The sequence below is a fragment of the Uloborus diversus genome, chromosome 6 (genome assembly GCF_026930045.1).
Source record: "Uloborus diversus isolate 005 chromosome 6, Udiv.v.3.1, whole genome shotgun sequence".
Taxonomy (NCBI): Eukaryota; Metazoa; Arthropoda; class Arachnida; order Araneae; family Uloboridae; genus Uloborus; species Uloborus diversus.
The window spans coordinates 159,329,483-159,357,382 of record NC_072736.1 but is presented as its reverse complement, the minus strand read 5'-3'; the positions used below and the strand labels follow the sequence as shown (position 1 = coordinate 159,357,382).

Here is a 27,900-nt window from a genome sequence, read left to right as displayed (position 1 = left end):
AAAGTGGTTGTGTAGTTATTCATACATGTGTATTTTATTTCAGGTGTCTTGGTAGTGAATGTTACTTGGAGAGGAAAGACTTACGTTGGCACCTTATTAGATTGTACAAAGCATGACTGGGCACCTCCTAGATTCTGTGAATCTCCAACCAGTGATGTGGACTCTAAAACATCTAAAGGTCGCGGAAAGCGTGGAAGAGGTGGCAATAACAGTTCTAATGACATAAACACATTCGCTGATGCGAGGAATTGCGTTCAGAGTAAATTACGCAACGGAAAGGGCAGGCGAACTACCTTAAACAGTAATGCATCTAGTTCAGGCTTCACTGTTCCGAATAGTCCGGCTAAAAGTGAAAACGGAAGCACTAGTAGCAAAAGGAAAGGTCGTCCCGCAGACCTAGAGATAAGTACTCCTCCTGTGGACAATAACAATAAATCTTCAAAGAGGAGTAGGACTCAAAATCGTTCAACGCCTACCTCTTCTGCACCAGCAGAGTTTCCCCAACCGTCCTCTCCAGTGTTGATTGTTTGTCCGGAACCTAACTGCAACAAAAAGTACAAACATATCAATGGTCTTAGGTATCATCAAACACATGCACACAGTGCATCCGACAGCAGTAAAATGGATGATACGACTACAGAGGACAGTAAAGATGTGACAAACAGTTCCGATAATGAAGAAAGTATGCAGGAAAGTGCTAGTGTTTCAACTAGCCCTGCACCTTCGTTCTCAAACTCTGTTCCTTCTCATCCCACTACTGAAAAAATAATGCTAAACGATACAGCATTGTCTTCCTCTTCTTCTAATATGAACAGTCTTCCTGAAAATGATCTCTTCAATTTAACAACGGATCTATCAACCTTAGCCTCCGTAGCTATTAGTGATTCAAAAGCTGAGCAGAAAAGCTCTAGGCCTGTCCCTGTTCCGTTGCATCCTGCTGTACCTCAAGAAATGCCAGTAGTCAATTCAGATGGAGATGACACTGTTCCTCCGTCAGGACTTCCAGTTTCAAACCCATCACCTACCGCTACATCAGTTTCTTCTTCTGTATTACCTGTTGCATCACTTTCGCCATCAAGTGGAACAGGTCTATCCACGCCTGTTTCCGCAGTCACTACTTCTGTGATTCAATCTTCCAGTTCTGTAGATAGCACACCTATATCTCAAGCTGTTACTGTGAGCATTCCGGCATCTCACGTTATTTTTAATCAGGGATTACCAAGTTCTAGTAACGCAACCACGTGTTACACTGCTTCGAGCGTTGTCTGCAATAATTCCAATCCTTTATCACCGTCGAGAAGCAGTTTACCTCCTTCAAATGTTACTTCCACGTTTGCTTCAATTTCTTCTATATCAAGCACATCTGCTACAAGTCCTTCTGCTATTTCTGCAATAGATAAAAATAAAATAAAGCAAGAAAGACCCGACAAATACAAACCAAAATCACCAGTTGCAACGCCTGCTATTAGGCCAATAGTACCTGCACCAACTCCTCTTCATACCCTACCCGGAACCGTGCCGGGCTCGCATAATGCTATGGGACTAAATAATCATGGCGTTATTGGTTCTCCATTGAAGCCTATACAGCCTAAACCAACTACTTTAGGCGAACCAACAGTAGTCAATCCTGCTTTAGAGGGTTTGAAGAAGGAGAAAAGTAAGCATAAAAAGAAAAGTAAAGATAAAGACAGAGACAAAAAATTACCCCCATTACCTTTAACGCCGACAAAACTTAATATGAATTCTAACGAAGAGTGCGAAGCGATAGAATTAACATCGTATCCAAGCTTAGAAGCCGTGTCTGAACCAACCCTGCCACTTTCTGGGACAGCTCACAATGCGCTATCATCACCACTTGTTGCAGCAAAACCCCCGGATGCTGCGATGGAGATAGGCATACCAGACGACAGCATCAATGAGAACATTCAAAGCCCTGCATATTCTGATATTTCCGACGCAAACGATACTGCACCAGTATTAGAGTCGGAAGTGCCGGCTGGAAAAGAGAAAGAGGATAAGGTCGGTAAAACTACGCCCGATGCATCTCAGTCACCTGCTGCAAATATAAGTGCATATGGAATGTACCCATATTATAGTCAGCCGCCTTATCTTATACCGTCAGTATCTCCGCAAAGTGCTGTGTCTGGTTCCCAAGGACCACCTGTTGTCGAGAAAAGCGAGATTAGTAAGAAAACTGAACAAGAAAGGGTCAAAGAAAGTAGGCCCTGGAGTAATCCTAGTGGAGAGTCGCGAGAACGACCTCACATAGAACACCATGAATCGGAGAAAAAGCCGAGAGAAGAAAGTGCTCCTATCCCTAACGCAATTCCGTCACCAGCTGCTCCTGGTGGTCCAGTTCAGGATTATCCTATTCAGCAACATTATCCTTATCCATATGGCTATGTACAAGGCTATCCTTACCCAATAGAACCTTCCTCTTATCACATGCATATGCTAGAATCTGACCCACATTATAAGCAACAATATAAGCAATATATTGAAGAACAGCAACGATTGTACAAAGAGCAGCAACATCATCATCAACAACAGCAATTACAGCAACAATTACATCATCAGCAACACCAGTCTCAGCATCACGGCCACCAATCTCATCATTCGCAGCATCAGTCACATCATCAAAGCAAGTCGCAACATCATGCAACTGTAAAAGAAGAGCGAGATAGAAGTAGGGAAAGTAAAGATAAAAGTGGAAATCTTGATAAAATGTCCAATAGTGGCTTAATAGTGGAACATTCTAGTAAAATTCAACATTCCTCGATGTCTTTAGTTTCCAATAAAGAGCACGAAGTTCGAGAAATCGATAGCCGACCACCATCCTTACCAGCTCAGGCGAGGTTAGAATCTTCGAATTCCGCTTCTGTCGCTGCTCTGAAAGAGAAACAAAACGAAAACCACCAAATCTTAAAAGAAAATATTGAGCTTAAATCTCAAATGGATGATAATAAAAATAAAATGAATCAGTATGCAATGTTGTTCGAAATGCAGAGAGAGGACATGAGACGCTATTACATGTATCAAGATAGGGTAATAGAACAACAGCAGCAAAAGCTGGAGCCAGGCATCCATCACCACACTCATCATCACCAAACCATTCAACCTCACGGCCATCTGCAAGCACCTTCAGCATCATATTCATCCTCCTCTTCGTTGAAACCACACAAAGAGGATCATTCTAGTTCCATTCCCAGTCATTCAAAATCGAGTCATTACGGGGAGAATTCGAGATCGTCCACTATCTCGCCAGCAAAATCCGATCACGTGAAAAATCCCCACTCAAATTCTACTTCTAGTCCGAAAGGAAGCATCAGAGACTCTTCGCTCGGCAGTTCTAAAGACTATATGAGTTCTGCGAGCAGCAGGGAGAACACTTCCAGCAAGAAAGACAGTCAAAGTAAGAGCTCGGAGAGATCCGAGAGCTCAGGGAGAGAGGACAAGAAGGGTGATAAGATAAAAGTCGAGCCCAAAGTCGAGTCGGAGGGCCAGAAACCCACCATGGAGACGACGGGACCTCCTCCACCCCCAACGAACTCTTATGCTTACCTCCACCCATCGTACCTTCAGCCAACCGCGACACACTTTCCTCATATGCCTTTCGAGCCGCCGCATGCCATGTATCGCGGTGGAATAAATCCGATGCTGGTATCTTCACCTCATTACGGTGGATCCCCTTATGTCCACCCTCAGATAAGATACGTGACTCCAGGAGCTTGCGAGTTGCCAGCACACTCCCAACCACCGGAATCGCTCGGCAGCAAACTGCACCCTTCTGGTCCTCCCAAAGCATTGGACTTGTTGCACCAGGTCTCCCAGCACTACACGACCACTCATAAGATCCACGAACTGCAGGAGCATGCCATGATGTCCCCCACGCCCACGTCCACCCCCTCTTCGACCCCTTCGACGGTTTCGAGCTCGAGCAGTGGGAAGTCCTCGTCCTCGGAGCCTGCTGTTGCCGTTGCCAAGATGGACGTCGGAGGATCACGTGATGCTTCTCGATCCCCACCTACTCAGCGGCATCTTCATACTCATCACCATACTCACGTGGGAGTCACCTATCCAATTTATGACCCCTATGGAGGTAAGCAGCACTGGAGTTGATTTTTTTTTATTTTTTTTTTAACGCCCGTATTCAACAGACTTTTCGACTCTCGCTTCGGTCAGACACTTGAACCGCAGATTGAAGCCTTGTTAGTTGATGCAGGCTTCGACCGGTGGTTTGGTAGTCTGACGGAGGGATTGAAGCCTTCTTATTGGTTGGCGAAGGCTTCGACCGGCGGTTTGACTGTTTGACCCTTGAACCGCAGATTCAAGCCTTCCTTCCTATTGGTTGGCGAAGGCTTCGAACGGCGGTTTGGCTGTCTGACCGAGGATCGAATCTTCCGGTGAATACGGGCGTCAAAGTGTCTCAGCGCATGCTTTTGAGAACATGTAGAATGGTTTCGTGTTAATGCATGATTGTGATCAGTTTTGAAGAATTGGTGCAAATTATGTTTTTTTTTTTTTCATTTTTTAGTTTGCTTGTGATACGAGCTTTAATTTAAGCCGCAGGCGCATGCGTTGTTTTGAATTTTTTCATATAACATCCATTTTATTTTATTTCTATCGAACTCTGACTCAGAAATTTTGCTATAAGCTTAAAATTAAAAAAATTAACTCCAGATGGAAAACGCAAAAGATTAAGTGAATGGTATTTTATCACCAAAGACAATAATGTCCTATGTTTGAGTTTGAATATGGATTTTTTCTAGTTTTCAGATAAAACTCAGGAGCTAAAATTTAATCTTAAGAAAAATTAGTCCATTTATCTGTCAAAAAGAAAAAAAAGGTTAGGGTTAGTTCCTTTTTTTCTCAGTTTAAACCAGTTTAAATGTGCACTCCCCTTTTAAGAATAGGACCGTTTCATCAATTTCAATTTGATGACAAGTGTCAAGTGCAACTGAAAAGTACATCTATGAAATCATATGCTATTACTATTTATTTTATCGTAAGTCAGAAATATTAAAAGTAATCGTTTATAATGTTTATTGCTTCAAGTTTTGTAATACTCATAGTATTAATTTTTGCGAAAATATTATTTGCTAGTTGAATAGTTTATTTTGCTTCCTAACTTTTCATGTTATTGCTTAATTTATGGCTTGCTTTTTAAAATGAAGGATGTGTTTGCTCTGCTTAGTTTTTGTTTGTAAATTTGGTACTATTTTATTTAACCAGTATGAAATGTTTTATAATGTGTGACACATTTTTATGACTTGACCCCCAGTAATGACTTGCTTGTTGCCTCTCTGAGCAAAGAATCTAATTTGAATGCTATAGATTCCCGAGTTATTGTCAATCTGTGAGCCAAGAATCAGGAAAGGATTATGTGTCAGTATCTCTTCTGGTGCAAACGCTGTGTCGTTTCAAGCAGAGTACTTAGTACTCACACAATAGTCCCCCTCCCCCCTCTCTATGAGCGATAGTGTTTTCCGTAAGGAAGGTACCTCCGATGAAAATATCAAGACCCCACCTAAAAATATCAAAGACACCACATTCTCCGCTTGACACCCCCCCCCCCCCTCCTTTGTAGGTACCCACAGCATTAAACTGATTCCAGCATTGATTTAACAGTTTAATTGAGATGCATTTTTTTCCATTCTTCTACATTTAGCTTCTTGTTTGTTTTCAGTTGTAGCATTCATGGTACAATGATTTCTTAATATATAAGGACCCAATGCACAACTTTGTTGTTATTGAGTTGTGCGTACCGCTTAAGGCGTCACATAGTTATTGCCCCGTAGACTTTCAGTTAATTGATTACATAGAAAAGGGACAATTCAGTTTTATTCCAAGACTAGCTGTACCCGACGCGCGTTGCTACGCAAACAAAAAAATACATCATTATACTGATTTTCATGACAATCGGTTGAACGGGGCAGAAGTTGCTACTCTGCAGTGCCACCTGGTGGCGAGTGGCTTCAATGAGCATATTATGCACCTTCTCCCTGGAAAAATACATATATATAGCAATTTTCATAATAATCGGTCCAGGTATCAAGTGAAGCCGTGACTATACTCAAATTTTGTACTCGCGCAGTTTGCAAGATCAATCAATCGCTAAAAATACCAAATAGAAAAAGTTTTAAATCCCCCCCCGTTGCATGAAAAGCCATAAAACAATAAAGAAAGAATTTATTTGTTCAAACTCAAGAAAAATGGCAACAGCTAACTTCTTATCAATGAGATCTTTCACGCGAATCAATTTCTGCAGCCGATAATTTTATTCGTATTTATCCAATGGATTGTGACTTAAATTAGAATAAAAAAGGAACTATCGATCGGATTTTTTTCGAACTGGTCTATAAACATTCCCAGTACCAAAAATAACAAACGGTGAAAGTTTCAGCCAAATCTGCCGGGTAGTTTTTGAGTTCATGGATGACATACAGACAAACATTCATTTATATATATATAGATAAGGGCATTTTGGTGGGCTTTATTCTGGTACAGTAAAACCTGTTAAGTTGACCGCATTTTCGGGTACAGAATTAGTCCTATATCACATAAATCAACCTCAATAAACTGACCACTAAAGTCGTGCCCTGCTTATGGTCAACTTAAACAGGTTTCACTGTACTAACTTTGGTACAAATAACGTCGAAGCGTACAAAACTTTAAATTCATAGCTTTTATGACGTCATTACGACTAACGAGTATAGCAGTACTTTTCGTCTCCTCAGTCTGTTTTTGAGGAACATTAGTACACGAACGGCTGCAAAATGCACTTATATTCATCGAAAATATTTTTAAAACATGTTATAACTATGCACGTCAGTTTTCAATAATTGTTTTTCCTCTCGGCAGAGGTTTTTAAGGTGGGGGTGCCAGTTATTTAGTGGAAGTATTTCAATGTCTTTGTTATCTTATGTTATAAGATACCAAATGTGTATAAATTAGCCGCTGACAAATTAATTACTCATTAAATTCCAGTATTCTGTTTAATGGACTGTTGTCATACCCGGATCTACGTACCTGCAGTGAGGGAGGGGGCGCTGTACTTAAGAGGCCCGTGACTCTCCGTGGCGTAGAAATCCAGTAGGCAGTTAGCGGCTCTGCTGATTCTTTGAAGAGGGCCCCAAAATTCATAGATCCTGGCCTTTCTGTTATTTTCTTTCAGCAAGACAACAAATACGTTTGTAGACAGTTCGCAATTTGCATATTCTTGCTAGGTAGTATAAAATCAACAATAATTAGAACGGCGATGTAACAAAATTTGACTTCAATTTCAAATTTATTTATCCGAAATGAATTACTCGGACAAGTAATTAGTTTGGAAAGAATTCAGTTTTGATTTGGGAAAGTATTTTGAGGTTTATCATTGCGAGCAAGGCGACTATTTTTTCACAGCTACTAGAATGGATCTTCTCTAGAACTTCTTTCAGAAGCTATTCAAAATAAAATCTACGATTAGGTAAGTAAGTTTTCAAGTGTGATTGTTGTGTTTTGTGTTTGTTTAAATCTGATATATGTGAAAATATTTAAAGTGTATGCCAATAGCTTTACTTTTTACAACATCAAATGCGTGGCAAAATAATGATTATAAATCTTTTATTCTCCAAAGTTTTAGAAATGTTCCAAATTACTTTACAACTAATACTGACTTTCTGAAGAGGAAGAATAAAAAGTTTTTACTTTTTCAGCTTTTTTTGTTTTGAAAAATAAATTAGTGTAAAGTACACCGAATCACCTAACGGTCATATTTGCCAGCCTTGCTCAACCTCAATCTAACAGATCATCCGTCGAAATCTGCTTCAACCATTCCGAAGGCTTATATCGGCTGTTGAGTGTCTGACTGACACTCGTATTCACCAGACGATTTGATCCTCGGTCAGAAAACCGCCGGTCGAAGCTTTCTTCAACCATTCGAGTTACTGACAGACGCCCGTATGCACCAAACGATTTGACCTGTGGTCAGACAACCAAACCTTCGGTTGGGAGCCTTCTTCAACCAATAAGAAGACATTCTAGTCAGTTTCTTTGACCGAGGGGCAAATCGTCTTGTGGGAGTTAGACGTGAGGTTCAGCTCAGCGGGTGAATATGTCCACAATCGATGTGCTTATCTGATAAATAGAAGTATGATTCTTAATTTAAAAATTTAACTTGTTCTTTGTTAAAATTCGGGCTATTATAGTTTGGTCAAACCTAACGTGGCAGCTTCGTAGTGCTGTGATCAGGATCCGCGTAGCTTTCACAATGCTGCCAGGTTAAGTTTGCCCCAACTACACATCGAGGGGAAAAGGGAATTTAAAAAATGGTTAATGTTTTTAGGCACGAAAACGGATGAACATTTAAGTGAAGATCATTTCCACATATATCTGATTTATGTATTTGTTCGTAATGTTTAAGTGGACGATGGATTAAAAATGCTTTTTCTTTTGCAGTTACCGCCCAGAAATCTTATACCTGAGCAAAGAGAATTGACTTTGTGGAAAATTGACTGTTACTGATTCGTTTATCCAGGATTGGCCGCATTTGACCGAACTTTTCGTGCCTGAATTTGCTTGATCTCTCAGCGTGTACATACTTATGCAGGCACCGTACGTTGTGTAGATTATTTCTTCAGGAACAACTTGGACTAACTAGGCTTTGTGCTTCGCCGATTTCCTCCACCAAAGAAAGTGAAAAATTCACGCAGAAATGAGAACCATGTTTAAGGGTGTGAACTGTCGCATCGTTTTTTGGCCTGTGATACAACAAAAACTATGGCACGGCTATTGTGCTCGATTGTTATTTGAAAGTCTAAAAAGCGGATGCTAGTCATGTGTTGCATAAAAAGAAATTTCATTATCAAGTTTACGGATTTTTTCATAGCTCCATTAAAGGCTTCATGTTTTTGCCAACTGTAGGAACGTCATTTTGTTGAAGTGATATGCATTGTTCGTTGAAATATCTTCATCGCTAATTGACTCAGTATGTATATGTGTAATAAAGGCAATAAAGTGATTATAAAAGTTTTTTGTCAAATTTTTGTGGGAAGATACAAATATTTCACCAATTAAGTAAATCATTAACAGAGCTGAACTGAGGCAGTGAGATTCAAAGGCATGTTAGTGGCAAAATTAAAAATTTGGAGATAACCAGTACACATGGTAGGTGAACCTCTCCTCTATCTTGAGGCAAGAAATGGTACTACAGTCAACGCTCTATAGAACGACCTCCTATTACTGCGACCCTTCCGTTATAGCGACCGATGCATGAAGTCCCATTTCCTTTTCCATAGATGCAATGTCATTTTACTGTCCATGAGAGCGACCGAATTGATCCGTTCATTCTAATATAACGTCCAAAACTAAGCTTCAATTTTTTGATAATTCTCAGAACTAACTATTCAAAAACTAATACTTAAACATTTTATGTTTTTAAAGGTAAAATATTTCCATTGAAGAGAATTATTTGTTGGTATAGGGTCAAAGAAGTGATGAAAACCGCATATAAATGGTAGACATTACGAATTATATGTTTTTTTAAAAACTCAAACAAGCGGAAAGTTTTTGCTATTGCAGCATAACAATTTTAAAAAGAGAAAAAAACTTTCAAAGTATTTTTAAAATTACATCGTTATTTTGTTAGTTTCTTGATTTTCTTTTTAAAAAGAAGCATAACTATGAGAAACTATCCGTGCATTTAAATAAAAATGACTAAATAACATGCAATACGTTATAACGACCGATTTTGTTTGGACGACAGGAATCGTTATAACGAGCGTCGACTGTAGTAGCCCTATGGTAGTTGCTGCTGTGATTTAGAGAAAAAAAAAATTAATGAAAGCCTACCTAAAAGTTAATCTTTAAACGCGTTTTACTCAAAACTTGAAAATGTCCACTTACATCCCTTTGCTTCTCACTGCCTCAACTGTTGTTTTGATGCTAACAATAATACAAATGTACGAAAAAAAGAGTGCTATTTACAAATCAAACGAGGTTTCCTCCAATCGCTGGATCTATTTCAGCATTAGTAGAGCTTTTTATGCATTCCTAAAAAAGGAAAATGGAAAAACATATCAAACGTCATAAAGGAAAAACAGTCAATATAAAATTATATTCAATGTATAATTTATCAATTAATTTAAATGTTAAACAATCGGTACAAAAAAGTAATCAATATATAATCACGCCGGGTTTTGAAAATCAGTGAGGTTTCTGAAACTACGAGTCCAAAAGAATGGGGGGGAGGGGGGGGGGTCCAAGGTGAAATTTTTCAAAATGTAAATTTCAAGAAAATGCAAAATATCAAGTTAAAAAGCTATATTTTATCAGAGAAAAGATTCGCGAGAATTATAAGTTGTAGAAACCTAGTAATCAAATTTGTTGTTATTAATTTGTTCTTATGCTTAGTTGAATATTTAAAAAAAAAAAAACCATATACAGTATAACCTCGATTTAACGATTGGCCAAGGGACTAGAAAAAGTTATCGTAAAATCGAGGAGCATAGATGTTTTATACAGTTAAATCCGGATCAGTGAAATGTATCCTTAAATTGTGCAATTCGTTAAATCGAAGTTATACAGTATATATAAATAAATAAAACCAAACAAAGGCACAAATTTGTACTAATAGTTTTAAATTATAAAATAAAAATGAAAGTTTTTAAATATTAAGCAGTGAGACAATTATTTCATAGTATAAGTTTCATATTAGAAAGTATAGTATAAAAATTAGATATTTATAGACATGCAGAAAAATATCGAATTAAATTCGTTATCCTTCTAATACTGTGCAAAACAACCCCTCATAATTTAGATGCATAAAAAAAACTATGTTAAGTTCATGTTGCACCGGTGGGGTTGATACAAATTTTTTTTTACTTTGATTGTACTTTTTTTCCCCTCTGCGTGGTGTTTAGTAAATAAACAGGGAAATGTGTTCAACTATAGGCAAAAAGATTTAAAAAAAAAAATTTTTTTTTGATGGTTTCAAATGAATTGCTCTTTCTTGGCTGCGAAAGAGCAATGAATTACACCGGTTAAATCTTTACTAATAATAAAGCTGAATGTCCCTCTGTCTGTCCGGATCTCTGTGACGCGCATAGCGCCTAGACCGTTCGGCCGATTTTCATGAAATTTGGCACAAAGTTAGTTTGTACCATGGGGGTGTGCACCTCGAAGCGATTTTTCGAAAATTCAATGTGGTTCTTTTTCCAATCCAATTTTAAGAACAAAAATATAAGATGGACGAGTAAATTACGAAATTATCATAACGTGGAACCGTAACATGGGTAAAAGCCAATTGGCGAGAAAATTCACCATACATTATTTGTAAATATACAGGCGAACCAAAAGACCTTTTACTTTTCTATTACGTGCAAAGCCGTGCGGGTACCACTAGTAATCCATAAATTAACAAGCAAAAGCGAAGAAGAAATATGTGTCAGAATAACTTTATTAAGACACGTATACAAAAAAATACTAGGGTAAAAAACTACTATACAAAATATGTACTAGGGTGCTCTGCCCCTGCTCATATCCGCTCACCAATCCCCGAAGATTGCTTCGCAACCTTATTTGATTCGCAAAGATTTAAATCGTCAGTTAGAAAGAATCGGATTAAAAACGTGTTGCGAGCTCCGTTTAGAAGAAAAAGCACCCCTTTTTCCCGGGTTTTAATCTAACTTGCAGAGCTTTAGGTACTAAAAGGCTCCTGAGCATTGCAAAACGGCAGTTTTGTACGTTTAAAAAGTCTCAAATTCGTGGTATCGGGTAATATATTTTTCTCTTCAGCTCAGGACTTGAATTAAGTTGAGCCTAGGATTTTCCACTAAAATAGAAACCCTTATATATGCTGTTCTAATTAATCGAGCAAGTTGGAACAATCTTTATTTGATGCGGAAAAAACATATCTTTCGAACGACATAGAATGTTAAGGGGTCTGGGAAGTTTTTCATCCCTTTATTATGCAATTTACGTGAAATTTTAGCTTAAAAATGAATTAGAAAAGAACTAATTAAAAATAAAAAAAACCCTAAGCGCAAACTCCCGGCGCTCGAAGTAATTTTGTACCAAATTTCAAGGCTGTAGGTGCTATGTGGTCTCCTGGAAGCAGACTTCCTTTCACAATTTCTCTGACGTTATATGCAACTACATACAATGTTGCATCATGTTTCTTAAGTCAATTTCTTTCCTTTGAGAGTAGTGCTTTCAGATAACCTTATATATTTTTTTAATCAATAAACAAAAAACTTGTATTAAATGGCTACTAATAATTAAAATAAAATAATTAATTAAAAAATGCTTCTAAATTTACCTGCTGACCACAGGCTGCCTTTCATGTCTAGTTAACATTATGCGATTTTATTAACATTAATATGAAAATTTGCTGAAAGAAATTGCATGAAATTTTAAAATTATTTTTGGAAAATTAGGAAAGAGGAATTAAGAAAATCGTCTCTCAGAGATAAACTGTTCACTATTTCTAAAAAAGTGACGGGTGAATTGGTAGCATTAAAATTAATCATTGACCGGCTAGAGCCGATTTATCGGTAATCGGCCAATTTGCTTATTGGTGCATCCTTATCTGAAACCGATGTCATAAATAAATCTTAAATGAAGTGACCTTCAAATGTTTTGGCATAAATAAATATACATAAGATTCAATATAGCATATTAATGATTAAAATAGCTTATTATATCCATGAAGCAGCGAGAGTAAAATTCATGAAAGGTGAGGTTTTTTTTGGCCTATATGCGATTGAAATGAAAAGAACAAAATGCAAGCAACTTTCTGTCACAACAGATCTCTACGATTTTTTTTGATGGTAAGAACTATATTAGCTGCTTTGTTTAAGAGTGCTACTACTTTATTAGTTCGTTTATTTATTTTTTACGCATCTATTTCGTCAGATGAGCGAAGCATAATTTCTAGAAATCAGCTTAAAATGTTAAAAAGTTATGTTGGAAATAATTCGCGATTTTAGCTAACTTTGAAAACATTGATCAGGTACTAGAAAGTCGATACACGGGAAAATAGGCTCGTTTAGTTCTGGATGGAACTTCTTTTTAAGATTAATAATTTACCAACTCCAATGGTAGCAATTACTAAAACGTGAATAAGAATTCTCATTCACGTGATCTGTGTTTTTTCCCTCGATCTTAGGAATTTTAAGAGTTTAATCTTGCGTTTTGCAAATTTTTTCGTAAATGAGAGCAGCAACTGACATGTTTAATAAGAAATTTAGGTTCGGAAGTCTGTTTCTGTCTGTTTAGTCTGTTTTGGAATATTTTCAGACTTACAAATTTTGATGAACTAAATAATTTTCTTAATTATTAAAGCTTAAACAAAAAAGTATATAATCGAAATGCTCTTCTGATGCAAATGGTGGCTTCAAACCATTTGCATCAAAACGCCATTAACAAACCTACATTTTTGGAAGTTTTATGTATTAAAAAATAATTTTCTCAGCCTTTTCTGGACGTAACCGCATAGAATTCCGAGCGACTTATATACTGCAATGTAAATTTTATATAGATGCCTCAATTGACATATCGATTAACTCCACTTTAAAAAAAAACTCTTCATATCTGCACTGTTAAAAAAATTTCCTGAAAATAACGGATAAAGTACCGGCAGCAAAGTTGCCGTAAATATTACGTTTCCGTTAAATTATTTTCCGTGAATTAACAGAAGTTCCATTTCTCATTTCTCCGTTTAGTTCTGTTCTTCCATTTATAAATTTTCCGTGATTTAACGAAAATTCCATTTCTCTTCTTTCCGTTGATCTATTTTTCCGTTTTTAAATTTTTCGTTCATCTATTTTTCCGTTTTTAAATTTTCTGTATCTTTACAGAACTTTCGGTTCTTGATTTTTCGTTGCGCTATTTTTTCGTTTCTCATTTTTACATATTTTACTGAAATTTCACTCTCGTTTTTCTATCCTATGTTTAAAATAATATATATTATAAAAATAGTTAACCATTCAAACACTATTATTTTTTTAATTTGTTTTTATTACTTAAATATATTTTAAGTGAAATTTTTGCTTGATAACTTACCTTTCAAGCATCTATCTTGAAATTTGCACCTTCAGATGAATAAAAATAATCGAAAAGTACCAGCAAGGAAATTAGTGGATTTGAATATAACACCAATTTTTGATGCTGATACTGCTCGATATTTTCTTCCACATCTCCTCGTACATATTCTGGCATGGCATGGAAAAGCATACATGAAAAATAGAATATTTTTTTTGCAGAATGAGTCAAATAAAATACCATTAAAAAACGGTTGACTTTATCTTGGAATAATATACCTGATGGAGGGTACCGCATACCAATTTACTGTGTTTAAAAACAGAATCATTGACATACACGTGAAGAATTTTTTACTCAGATGATGTATACCCCCCCCCCCCCCCCCCCCGTGATTTCCGCGTTAGAGCAAAAACAGTAACTTTATAATAGTTCTATAAACTCTAAATCAGCTACCATCGGAATTCTATCAAATGCATATTAACAAGAAAAATACATTTGTATATTAACATGTTCAAAGATATTCTACAATACTTACATGTGACCAGCGGTGCTAAGTTTAAGTGTCTCCATTGCGTCTGTACACAAGTAATCCAATAGCTTTTATTTTAAATGGATAACACGAGATTCTAAAACTATTCTCACCGCTAGAACACACAATATGACTAACGAACAGAATTGTTCGAAGTATTGAGCAAAATAATACACCGCAATAATATTCTAATACTGACTCAGTAAAACTCACATCAAATCACCAGGGCGATCAAAACACAGCTGCCTGTCTGAAAATGGCGCAAACATTTTTCCAAACTTACAAAGTCCAAAGGCGTAAAAACAATTTCGACATACGAGTATATTACTTTCCAGGCATGAAATAGCAAGCTATCTATTTTGTCTTCGACATCTGAGTTGTTATTCTAAATAAGCTTTTAATTAAAAAATGTAACAGTGCGATTTAATAAGCACTATCAAAAAGCGATGTTTATCATAACTTGAAGGCTAATCAGAATACTAACAAAGTACAGCACAGCGGCAACCCTAGAAATGGAAAAATTCTGTTTTCGTTACTTCCTTTCGTGATATTTCTGTTTTTGGAAGGAAAAAATACGTTTTGAAGCATTACGGAAATATTCTGTTAAAATCAGTCAGAAAACTATCTGAACTTTCAGGTTTTTTTTAACAGTGTGCTTGAATAGTGTTTTATCAATGCTTAACATGTGAATTTATATTAAAGTTTTGATTCAGTACATTTTTGATCACGTGATGGTAAAAAATGTAACGCGAGGGCCTATTCACTCCTATGGATCACCCCATCTTCTTCATAACTATTCTCCACTTTTTGTTTTATGGAGTTAGTCGAGTTGGCAAGTGAGGAATCCATATAACAGTGGAATTTTCTCAATAAATTAAAAGAGAAAATATAAAAATTGCATCATTTAAAAGCTGTCATCAAAGTTATTGCTGTATTACGACCAGTGGCGTAGCCATGGGGGGGATAGGGGGGTCAGAACCCCCCCCCCATGAGCCCCAAAAAATCATTTTTCAGTGGAACCTGAAGGGTTTTGTTTATGAGCTAAAAGATTTTTATTTAATATAATAGCTGTTATGACGGTAAAAAGCTTATGTCTTCCTGTTTTGCGCAACGTTTTTTCTCTTGGAGACAGAGCTTTCTTTCTTATGACGGCAGTATTGATCAAGGTTACTTTAAACTTCAGAAAAAATTAACCCCTCCCAAGGAATTTTTCTCGCTACGCCACTGATTACGACAGAGTAATAAAAGAAACATGAAACATTTCTCCTTCGTGGAACTTTTCACTTGGGGGGGGGGGGGGGGGGTCATTAATAATATGCATACTTCTTTTCGTTCACACATTCGTACAGGGGTGTTGATTTTGATTCTTATCTCATCAGTTTTTTGCCCATTAGTACAATATTAGCTAAAGGCATGGTGGCACCAGAGCCGACGAGAGGCCATATCATAGTCGGAAACTAGGGGCCCGTTCCTTGAGGGGCACCGACTCGGAATCGGAGTAGTATAAATTCAACAAGTTATTTGGCGGGAAGGGGCCCGGCGACCAAACTGATACGGGGTCCGCCTTGGCCTTGGGTGGCACTAATATTGAAAAATAAAAATAGCGTCTATGAGAGGAAAAAACTGCCTGGGGTACCTCGAAGGAGTCTTGAAGGTCAACCCCCAGAATCTTTGATTTAAAAAGATATTGCTAATTCTAATGCAACAATTTTATCCATTCAAAAACCTTTATGCCCCAACCGTAACCCTTCAGAAGACAAATTCTGGCTGTGCTAGTGACTACTCTCCTTGTCCAAAGGAAGTATTCCAGTAGAGAAATTATTCCCTTTTGGGACGGCGAGGAGGAAAGTTCCACCGAGATCAGTCACTTCATTAAATTACGAGATTGGCTATTTACCATATTCAAGCTACCAATAATTCGAAGGTGTTGTCTGGTCTCTTGGGACTTCGAGATATCGAGAGTTGACCATTCTGAAGACAAGCCTAAGCGATCCCAATGTGCTAAGGAAGAGCTTGGATGGATTGGTACTTAGAGCAAATTGGAACATTCTTGGTGCCGCATAGGAAAGATACGGTAGCCGAACTCCATATGAAGGGAGGAAGATGACAACCGGCTGTGGGTCAGAACATCGTTTGCACTTAATAAGCTCCCATGCCTGAAAGCTTTAGCTGAGCAAAATGGAAGGGTTTTCTGCCTTTTAGGCGTCACCACATTATTAACATATTAAGTCGAGCTTAGAAACAGACCAGTTGGACACCCCTGACACAACCCAATTGAGGCACCCAGAAGTAGATGGATGGGCTATAATTTCTAGGCCGAGTCGTTGTCGCCGTTTTGATGCCAGAAAACACGAGCGGACTATATATATTGGCAGTTATCGCTTTTTCACATATCACTTTTTCATCAACCACGGAAACCACGGTTGCCAAAAGAAAGAAAACCACGGAAGGCATCAAAATTTTGCTCTTGATCGCAGCTGAAGTAGAGACACGTCCGCCATTTTGGGGTTTCATGCCGCTTTCTTCCTATGTCTACTATGGCGAAGTGTCGTGTTTTGCTTCTTGATTGTGGTTTCTTATTCACTTCATGTTGATCCACAATCAAGAACAACAACCATCAAGAAGCAAAACACTTCAACAACCATCAAGAAGTTACTTCATGACAGCAGACGGCGTTTAGCCCCAAGATGGCGGGCGTGTCGCTACTTAAGCTACAATGTAAGGCTTTAATCAAAATGACTGACAAGGCATCTCGTATTTACAGAAGCCGTAGAGGCTGTCCATAAATCACTTTTTTCAACTTTTTTGTCCTTCTTCCGCCTTTTGTCACAATGTGTCACACTTCACCATATTCCCCCTTGTCACATGTCCACACGATTTGTCATTAAAAATGTGCTGTCACACTTCTTGTTACCCCCACTCCCTTGTCAAAAACTGTCACGAAAAACACTTTAAAAGCGTGACAAGTTACTATGAAAAGCATCAGCATGTTTTGCAGCTATAAGTTGTTAGTGGCAGCTTTGACAGGTGCGGCTATTCTACATGGTTTAGATTTAGAAGAAGCTTTGCATGAAAACTCTCATATGATTTAAACTGTGCCCTCGTTTTACGCTAAATCTTTCTTTTGTCATTTACATCCCTTCTCCTCGTCATGTTTATTGTGTAGGGTGATTCAAATAGAACGGTGTGGTTCCCAAGAGTAAAAATGGAACAAAAACGAGGTTTTTTTTTTTACATATTTATAGCATTTTTCCCTGACATTGCCTGAGCCATATCATACCTTTACCAAAACTTCTGTCGTACACACTGTAGCATGTGCGCAGTCGCAGAAGCAATTGCTGCAGTGGTTCACTTTTTTAGTCCGTCAAGATTAACAGGAAAAGGAGGTATCCTTTACATGGAAAAAATTACATGGTCTTGGGTCTGGTGACCAAGGGGCCAATCATTAAGTGCCAAATCACCTGTCCCTTGATCCAGGGGTGCCTCTCCCTAAGGTCAAGGGCGCCCCCTCAAATAACAAGAGCCCCCTCCTAAAAATGAGAAACCAAGCAAAAAATTTAAAAAAAATGTTAACATTGATTCCATGAGCTTTTTTTTTTTTTTTCTTGGTTCTAAATAATTCAAGTTCAATAATAATTATGATAAAATTCTTGTCAGAGGGGGGTCAGCTGACCCTTTGACCCTCCCCTGAATCCGCCCTTGACCCCTGGCTTGATCGCCATTTTCACTAACTGAATAATAAATAACTAGTGCGACACATACGATAACATGTAGAGTAGAGTGGTTCAAAAATACATGTAAAAAAAAGTTTCTCCTAGATAACAGGACACCCCTCAATGTTTTTAGACTTATGGATAATAATATACTGGAAGAGTTTTAGCTTCCTATTTCAACTGAAAGAGGGTGCTCAACCCCCTCCCCCAAACTTCATTAAGTATGGGGAGGGGGGTTAACAAAATTTATTGAAATGAAAAAAAAAAGCTGCATTATCATATACACTAGTAATATGCATATACATTGCAATAATAATTATTTACAAAAAAACAGCTGGTGAAATTAAATGCTTCTAAAATTGTGGCATTTTCTCTGCTACGGCTAATGTTAAATTAAGGGGTCATTGAGCACCCTCTTAAAATTTGAGTAAGAAGCTAAAATTTACTATTAGTAAGTCTAAAAAAAGGGGGGGGGGGGGTGTCCTGGACTCTAGCTGAAAAAAAAATTTTTTTTTGAAACCACCCTAATGTAGAGACATCAGGCGGTAGCAAACAGAAACTTTACAACTCACTCTTCCATTCAAACTCCATCAGAGAGCTGCAGGTCCAATACAGTGGACGCCGGTTAATTGCATCAGCCGCTTTAATGAATCAAATTCTCAAAAACAAAATCCAGCTTTATTCTCTGTATTCTCAAATCCACTGTATTTTCAAATTTGTAGCCTTATGAAACCACATCCCTCTTTATGAATCATCCTGTGTTTATTATTTTTTTTTTCTTCTCATTCATACTGTTTATTAAAATTCTTTTCCCGTTCTTTTTTGCAGCCATTGTCGCTCCGGGTCCCCCGCCACCAGTCGACTGCAAGCCCATCCACCCCATGCAAGTAAAATCGCCTGCAGCCAGCGCACGGTACTGGCAGTGAGTCAAAAAACCTCAAGAACTTGAGTGCAAAAGGCATTGTCGCTTCTGATGGAAGGAATAGTCAGCATTTTTCACTTCTGCTTTCAAAAACTCGAGTCAACTTACAAGGATACTGCCATGTTTATTGCAATTTCAGTACAGTGGGCTGGTTCCACTTCTGTGTTGTCATTGTCTGAGTGCATTAGGTATCGTGGGACGTACTTAAAATATGCAAACGCCGACAGGGACAAGTGTTATGTATACCTTTACATGTGCACTCTTTTGATAGTGTATATATCGTCGTTTAAGCTAAAGCGGATATATATATGTACATATATGTATATCCTGTGAAAATATGTGTAGAAATTTTAAAATAATTCACTGAAGTTATGATCTCATGAAACTTTGTACAGTTACGGCGTTAGTTATTATGCAGAAAAAATTTATGGTTCTGGTCTTTCTAGAGACTTTTAAAAATAGATTTTATGAACTGTGTTAAGAATTTCTTCTCAAGTCAAGTAATAACTTGGATTAATTAGGGCTTAAGAGACGTTTTATTCGATTTGGAGTTTGTAAATTGTTTCATTTTATTTGTGTACAAGTTCGTAGCATATACTTTGTGCATTTTCTTCCCTCAAGTATGTAACGATACTATATTCGTTTAAGGTTCGGATTTATTCTGTGCAAATAATAGCAAGCAGCGGTTTGTGGTTCAGAAACAAGGTATAAAGAGCAATGATTTATCAATCTCATTTCGCATCACTATGCGTTGGGTTAGCATTTGATTCGATTATGTTTCTTAATAAACAAAGAATGTCCCAAAATTAACGCAAGATTTGAATTTGCCACAATTTTTACCGTATAACAGCCATGAAAAAAGAACAATTTGACAGCTGAGAGTTTAGGGTTAGTAAAAATGGAGTGTTGTGCTACCATACAGCCATTGAAACAATTCAATTACTGCATCAGGCATTTCCTGGTCATGTACTCTCTCGTTCCAGTGATCAGAATTGACACCTCAGATCGCGTGATTTAACATCATTAGATTTCTTCTTATGGGGTTATTTGCCACCCCACGACCCACGACCACCCGTGCATTACCGTGTTGCGATATCGAGCGCCATTAACAGTAACTGTTGGACCAGTCTCAACTTTCATTATTTTTGAAATGATTGTTCAATTATAAGAACGCGTTATTGTATCGTATAACGCTCCATGTTTAATAACCCTAAACTCTCATATGTCAAACTGACCTTTTTTCGGGGTTGCCAACAATTTACTGCAAAAAATGGCGGCAAATTCAAATCTTGCTTTCATTTTGAGACACCCTTTATTTAGAGAAAAGGAAAGAAAATTATGATGATGATTTAAAACTAAGTTAAGAGTGAGGACGTACTTAATTTTGAAGCAGTAAAAGAAGTTTTAAAAAATTATTTCCTCAAAATAACGTCTCCTCAGCAGAGTCAACGATGAGTTAAGAATTAATACTTATACCCATATACAGTCGGACCTCCATATATCGAAGTAGCGGATTGCCGGGAAAAACTTCGATATATAGAAATTTCGATAGATAGAAACGATCTTATTTTATCCTAAAAATCTCCTAAAACATTAAAATTAAAGCTAATTTTCGTGCATGAAACCCAATTTCTAATTTATACGAGCATCGGATTAAACGAAAGTTAATAACTGAAAAATTAACAGAAATTACATTTTTGTGCCTTCATACTTCTTCGGCAGTTCAACTTGATTCGCAACATGAGGGGACTTTCGTTTTGACACTGTAAGGATTTTTACTGAAGCTAAAAAGACTAGGAATGATAATCAACAGACAAAAAGGATAACTTGAAACTGATTTTACAGTGTTACTGGTTACAACTAAGATTTGAAATAAACTTGAGGGAATTTAAGAACTCCAAAACAGAACAACGACCTATCTAAACACCCCTCAAACCCAGATTTCTTATGAGTTTCTTTAGCAACCTTTAGTAAACGTAATTTTCTCCCTTAACTTTTCGTGAGACAAACAGTCATAACAGGAGAAAAAAAAAATCTACGAATGTCTCGAAAAAAAATTTGATATATAGAGATTTTTTCGATATATAGAAACAATTTTTCTATGTAATGGACATTGAAATTTGCTGATATTTCGATATATAGAAATTTTCGATATGTGGAAGTTCGATATATGGAGGCTCGACTGTATATATCCTCCAGCAACTACGGAATTTCCGTAGTTACCTCGGAAATTAGTGTTGTCAAGTTTTTATTCCTTCCTCGAACATCGGGGAAAGAAGTTAGATATTCTTAACATTTTAAAATAAAAAATATATTTACTAACTACAGTATAACTTTGATTTCACGATACCCGATTTAACGATTTCCTCAATTTAATGATGCATTTCACTGGTCCGGATTTAACTGCACTAAAATATATGCCCCTCAGTTTAACGATATCCTTGATTTAACGATAACTTTCTCTAGTTCCTTGACAATCGTTAAAACGGGGTTATACTGTGAATATACCTCAAAAAGTAAACTTGAAGAAACGAACTCTTTACCTAATTTTAATCACAAACCGCTGTTGTCCATTGATTTTCATTATTAAAATACAATTGGTTTTGAAATGGGGCATAATTTTTGCAAGTTGTAAATGTTACTTAAAGTATAGTAGGCAACTTGTCATTTGATGTTAAAATATTGAAGTTTTATGCACATTTTAGCACACATATGAAAATGGCTTCAATATCATAAATTCGTACTGTATTTTTCATATCGATGTTTGCCGAAGATTCACGTTGAAATCGCTTTTCGTGTGAGGCTGCTACTTAAAATTACTATAAATATATAATTTTATATATATGTAGGGTAAAATGCATGATATATTGCATTTGCTTTCGTGTAAAAATTAAATAACCACACTCTAACATTGGCTAATGTGAATTGTTTTCTGGAAATTTTCAAACCATAGAAATATTTAGACTATACCTCAACAAAAAAGTCGAAATCATTTTGAGCGTGCTAAAGACATTATATGCCTACAATCAATAAATATAAATTAAACTGATGGTTTATGTAATGATACAATGTGAAATTATTAAGTTGAACAAAAAATTGTTATTTTATTTTATTTTTTCTAAGAAACTTGTAAGTACCTCATATTTTATACAAAATATATTCTGTAAAATACTAATTTTCTACTTTAGAGCGGTCTGAAAAAGATGGCTTCTGAATCGGTTGGAAACCATATATGCCCCCCCCCCCAAAAAAAAATGCATGATATATTCTTCACTGAAATTCAACATCAGCCTCATAGCTTTGATGAATATGAATGTTGCAAATTAAGTGTTTTCATATCGAATATAGAATAAGTTTTAAATGTTCATTAATCTAAAGCCTAGAAAGGATTTTTCAAATTACATTGTTAAATTTTTTGGCATGTTATTTGAAATTAAATGGGGGGGGGGGGGGAATTATAATCCATTAATATCAATTTAACTTCTCAGTCGACAAATTATGTTGAAATCGTTTTTTTTTTTTTTTTTTTTGTTGAATTCATCGACCAGATTTAGATTCATTCAACCAGTAATACTTATGTGATAGTTCCAACTTAGAAATGAAGCTCAAAACTTTATTTCATGTAATTTTTGACTTTTAGTTGATTCTTTAATAGCGAATTGAATTTGAGAATGCTTTTGTTCAGAAGTTGTTTGTGTTTATGAACTTAACTCTTAAGGATCATTGTGGGACATATGTCCGCCCTAAGTTTAATTTAGCAATTTATCGAATACAAATAATTTATAAATTACATTTTTTCAAACACAGCAAAACCCATAAAATTAGCAACTGTTGTCAGGTACAAAAAAAAAAAAAAAACACCACCCTCTCTGTAAATAGACCACTAAATACTGCACAGCAAAGTAGTAAACTTACTTAGGTTTCACTAATATCATTCAGACATCAGAATCCTAATTTAAGCAAAAATAATATTATGAATCACTTTCAAATTTTCTTTGAAGTATTTTCCTATAAATAAATGCTTTGAGTTTTCTACAATTTTTCTGTTTTGTTTAATATTTTACTATTCCCAAAACTACCCTTTTCAATATTTGCTCTATAATACAGAGTTTTTAATGTGTTTAACTTTTTTTTTTGTGTGTGTAAATATTTCTTTTTTTTTTTTATAATTAAAAAAGTGAAAATTATTAACTCTATTTTTTTAACATAACATCATACATTCTTTGTTTAAAAGCAAACATGTTTTAAAGATGAAACTTGCGTATGTTCATAATTGATTGCTTTTTTTTATATATATAAATACGACTAAAAGTACTAAATAGTTGATGCTCTCGCTTTAAATTAGAGGTGTAATAAATCATTTAATCGCGTTGATGCGAGATATTGCGGTTGCTAAAGCCGTAATATACAAAATATTAACAATTATTCCACTATTTCTTAAATTGTGAGATTATTTATCACTCAAAAGCTTAGTTGCAAAAAAAAAAAAAAAAACTGCACGTGCTTTTAACACCTGCAATTCCTTGCTACGCACATTTGAAATTGTTGTGGCATTTAAAAATAATAATGAAACAGAAGAAAAAACATTACTCGTGCACTTGACTAGATGTATGAGTAATCGCACATAAAATATTATAAAAAAAATATTTTCGATTCAAAGTATAAATAACATGACGTAAATGTACGTCAGAATTATTAGATGACGATGAGGGGAAAAAAAATCCGTTATTTAAAATATAGCCTAGAATCAAGTCATTTGAGTAAACTTCTAACGTAATATAGTTTAAATTTTACCATTCTTCATGGGCACTGCTAATAGTGCCATAAGAGAAAAGTTAAGTAAAAATGCTATTTATATTATTAATTATTAAAAATTATATTATTCAGGAATATTTTAGCTTACGTAGTTTTACATAAAATGTAGTTGTCACAGAACATACTTAAAAGTTGCAAAACAGGTGAAAAGAAGTAATAAATATTCAAAGATTTTTCTTTTCTTTAAAGAGCGGTATTTCGTCTTGTTCCGGAAATATTACAGCAAAAGATAAAATAAAAATATTTTAAATTTTTTCAGAATGTTTGAAGAACTACAAAATTACATGTTAGCGTTCAAACATAACACGAACGTGGGTTTAATCATAACATCGAAATAATAAACTGAGCAAAAACATGTTCATCCAATAAGCAAGCGTCACGAAGTAGTTTTATTTATTAATAATAAAAAAAGAAATAAATTCGCCCTTTGAGTCTTGAATTATCTTTTCAACCATCTTTCTTGATATTGGCGTACAAATTGTTTACGGAATTGCTAAAAACTTCCCCCATGAAAGATTAAATCTGTTTATTTTATGCCATTATAAGCCTTATAAAATAAAAAAAATAATAATTTTTTGCAAAATGTTTGAACAAAACGAAATTACATGTTTACGTTCAAAGATAACACGAACGTGTGTTTAGTCATAACACCGAAATAATAAACTGAGCAAGAACATGCTCATCCAATGAACATGCTTCACAAAATAAAATGAATTTTAGGTTCGTTTATAATACTAAATTTTAAAAAAGTGTCCTTTGAACACTGGATAATCTTTTCAACCATCTTTGTTGAAATTGGCGTACAAATTGTTTATGGAATCGCTAAAAACTTCCCCCATGAAAGATTAAATATGTTTATTTTTGCAGAATGTTTGAACAACAACAAAATTACACGTTTTTGTTCAAAAATAACACGAACGTGTGTTAAGTCATAATACCGAAATAATAAACTGAGCTAGAAAATGCTCATCCAATGAACAAGCATCACGAAATAAAATGAATTTTAGGTTTATTTATTAATACTAAAAAAGAAATAAATGTGTCCTTTGAGCCCTAAATAATCTTTTCAACCATCTCTGTTGAAATTGACGTACAAATTGTCTGCGGATTTGCTTAAAAAGCTCTCTCTCCAAGATAAGAACCTCCCCTTTAAACGATTTAATATGTTTATTTTATGCCGTTGTAAGCCTTAAAGTCCGGGAAAAATATCCTTGTTTAAACTTCTCGATTTTTTTTTTTCATAAATAAGTGTATTTTTTGTTCTGTATTTCAAAAAGTCTAAAAAGTTTCAGTGTATATATGTATGGATAAAGCATGTTGATATATATATATTATATATACATACATACTTGTATGTATTTGTCCTTCCCTACGGGTGAAGATGTACCGTATTGTAAATAAAAATCGCAAAGAATTTGCTGTTACTAAGCTGCTCTCGTCTGTTTTATCTATTAAAAAACTGAAGAAACTAGTTTGTTTCTCAAACGTTTATTGTTCCAGTGCTGAATTTTTTAGAAAAATAAATCTTATGGAGATTTAATTATGTGTTTGTCTTATTTGTTTGTTTACAAAATGAATTCGTTGTCTGCACTAAAAAACCAAGAGGCCCAGAGTTTAAATTTTTGGGAGGGGAAAAATTCTCAATTTGCCGAATGAAATACAGTCAAACCTGTTTATCTCGAAAACCTCCCTATGTCGAAGTTTTTCATTTTCCCTGCACATAAAGTATTAATTCAATGTTTTCCCCCCATGTTTGTTTCGAATAAAATTTTCTGAAAATCTGTATATCTCGAATTTCGACTGAAGTGTCTTTCTTGAATTCGATCCCCAACGATCTTTATTAACTGGAATTTTGGGACAAAAAGCATTTTTCTTAATATTAGCAGTCACATAATCCTCCAGAGTTAAAACTTTATGTACAAGAAGCAATTTTTCCAGCAATTATATCCATTCGGAAACTGAGAGGAAGGGGACATTGTTGATTAGTGAAATTGCTTCCAAAGTTTTACTTTCGAGTCATTGCTCCAATTACTTATTTTTAGAACTTTTTCCAAAACCTCTGTATCTCTAAACCTCCATATCTCGAATTTTTCTTCTCTCCCGTAAAATTCGAGATAGACAGGTTCAACTGTACCAAATTTAGCCGAATGATTACAAACGAGCATGCTCATTGCACACATATCATACATACATACATATATATATATATATATATATATATATATAGGCAGTCAGAGGCAAAGGGGTGTAAGTGAACATTTTTAAGTATGAGTAAAAAGCACTTCAAGTTTCGATCCTAGGTAGTCTTTCATTGAAAAGTTGTTCTAAATCATGCTGTGTAGCAGCGCCTACCAGGGCTACTAGTATACTATCTCTTGTCCCCAAGACAAAGCAGAGGTTCACCTACTATTTGTGCTGATTATCTCTAAATTTTTAATTTTGGCATTTACATCCCTTTGTTTCTCACTATATCATAATATAACATCTAATGAGAAGCAACATTACGCATTATTAAAAAATAATTAATCAAAACTTTGAAAAATAAAAAAAATATCTCAATGTTGAGAAACAGTCTCCTAATTTGCTGAATCGTCAGCAAAATTTGCGGAATAAGAACTTTTTTGGGAGGGCACAGTGACAGGGGTTTACCCTGTCGCAACTGCGGGGAGGGTTTAAACCAAGTGTTTTTTTTTTTTTTTAATTTTAATTTTTTTTTAACCATGTGGTTTTTAAAAAAGAAATTTTTTTTTCAAAAATTTCATTGTTTCCCCAAAATTTTTTCATGCATTTTACATATTATTGCAAAGAATACAATTTAATTGATGCAAAGTAACTAGCAAAGCTTTATAGATAAATTATTGATTTAATAAATTTTGAAACTTATAATTGTTAAGGTAATGCAACTTTGCTAAATAGTTTTTAAATCTATGCAACTTTTCTGTTAGGTACATAAATATACAAGGTAGACCAACTAAGTTTTTCTAAAATGACATGGAAAAAATATCCAAGTAGCACTTTTATAATTTTTAATTATCATTATTTTTCAGTTTTTGCATTTCAAAATAGTCCAAAAAGCATATCTTAACCAAAACTTCACGTACTACCTAATTTGCTTGATTACTTATGATTTATTAAGATAGATTATGTATCTTTGAAGCGATGCATAGTGTAACTTAACACTAGAATATTTAAATGACAAGAGAAAAAAAATAGCTAAAAAAGTCCAAGAACACTTAGAGGATGGACAAAAGTGCGCTTATAAATCTGCACACTTTTTGAATCCTCGATAGACGATGCAGTCAGAGTAAGAAATGTAAATGTATAAAATTATGAAGACCGAAAACATTCATGTAACTCTGAGCTCTTATAAAAAATTTAATGCCAAATTTTCACCTTTCAAAGAACTTTTTTTATCCCAATACAATAAAAGAAGTGTCATGTATGAATGGTGGAAGAATCAATAAACATTAATTTTTATGACATTATTAAAATATGTCTCATTATTAAAATACGTTAAAAGAGTATTTTCATTTAAGTTTGTACTGAGGCTTTTTTAAGGGGTCACAGTATACCTTTCAAACATTTTTTTTTTAATTTAAGTAAATTTTATATTTATTTGAAACCATAATATGCATACTAATTTCTTAATCAATAATTTATTTTCAAAATTAAAAAATATTGCCTACTTTTTTTAAAAATTGAAGAAAATTACAATTTTATGAAATCCCTAAGGCTTTTTTATTTTTGTACTAATTTAAAAAAAATTTTTTTTTTGGTAAACGATCACTATAATCATCTCTAAAAATCTGTGCATTCATTTGCTTATGAGTTTATTAGAAATTTTTCTGTGATTAATTATGTAAAAAGTCAAAGTTTTTTTTTTTAAAACTGGTTTTTAA

General features: G+C 35.2%; 1 protein-coding gene across 1 annotated transcript in view; it reads left to right on the top strand.

The window, feature by feature from the left end:
* LOC129223835 (zinc finger protein 608-like) overlaps positions 1-9,012 on the top strand; it is an 83,624-nt gene extending 74,612 nt beyond the window's left edge. The window contains exons 4-5 of the mRNA XM_054858194.1: positions 44-4,099; positions 8,440-9,012. Coding sequence (XP_054714169.1) covers positions 44-4,099; positions 8,440-8,465 — 4,082 coding nt within the window. The 3' untranslated portion in view covers positions 8,466-9,012. The remainder of the gene's footprint in view (positions 1-43; positions 4,100-8,439) is intronic.
* Positions 9,013-27,900: the final 18,888 nt, after the last annotated feature.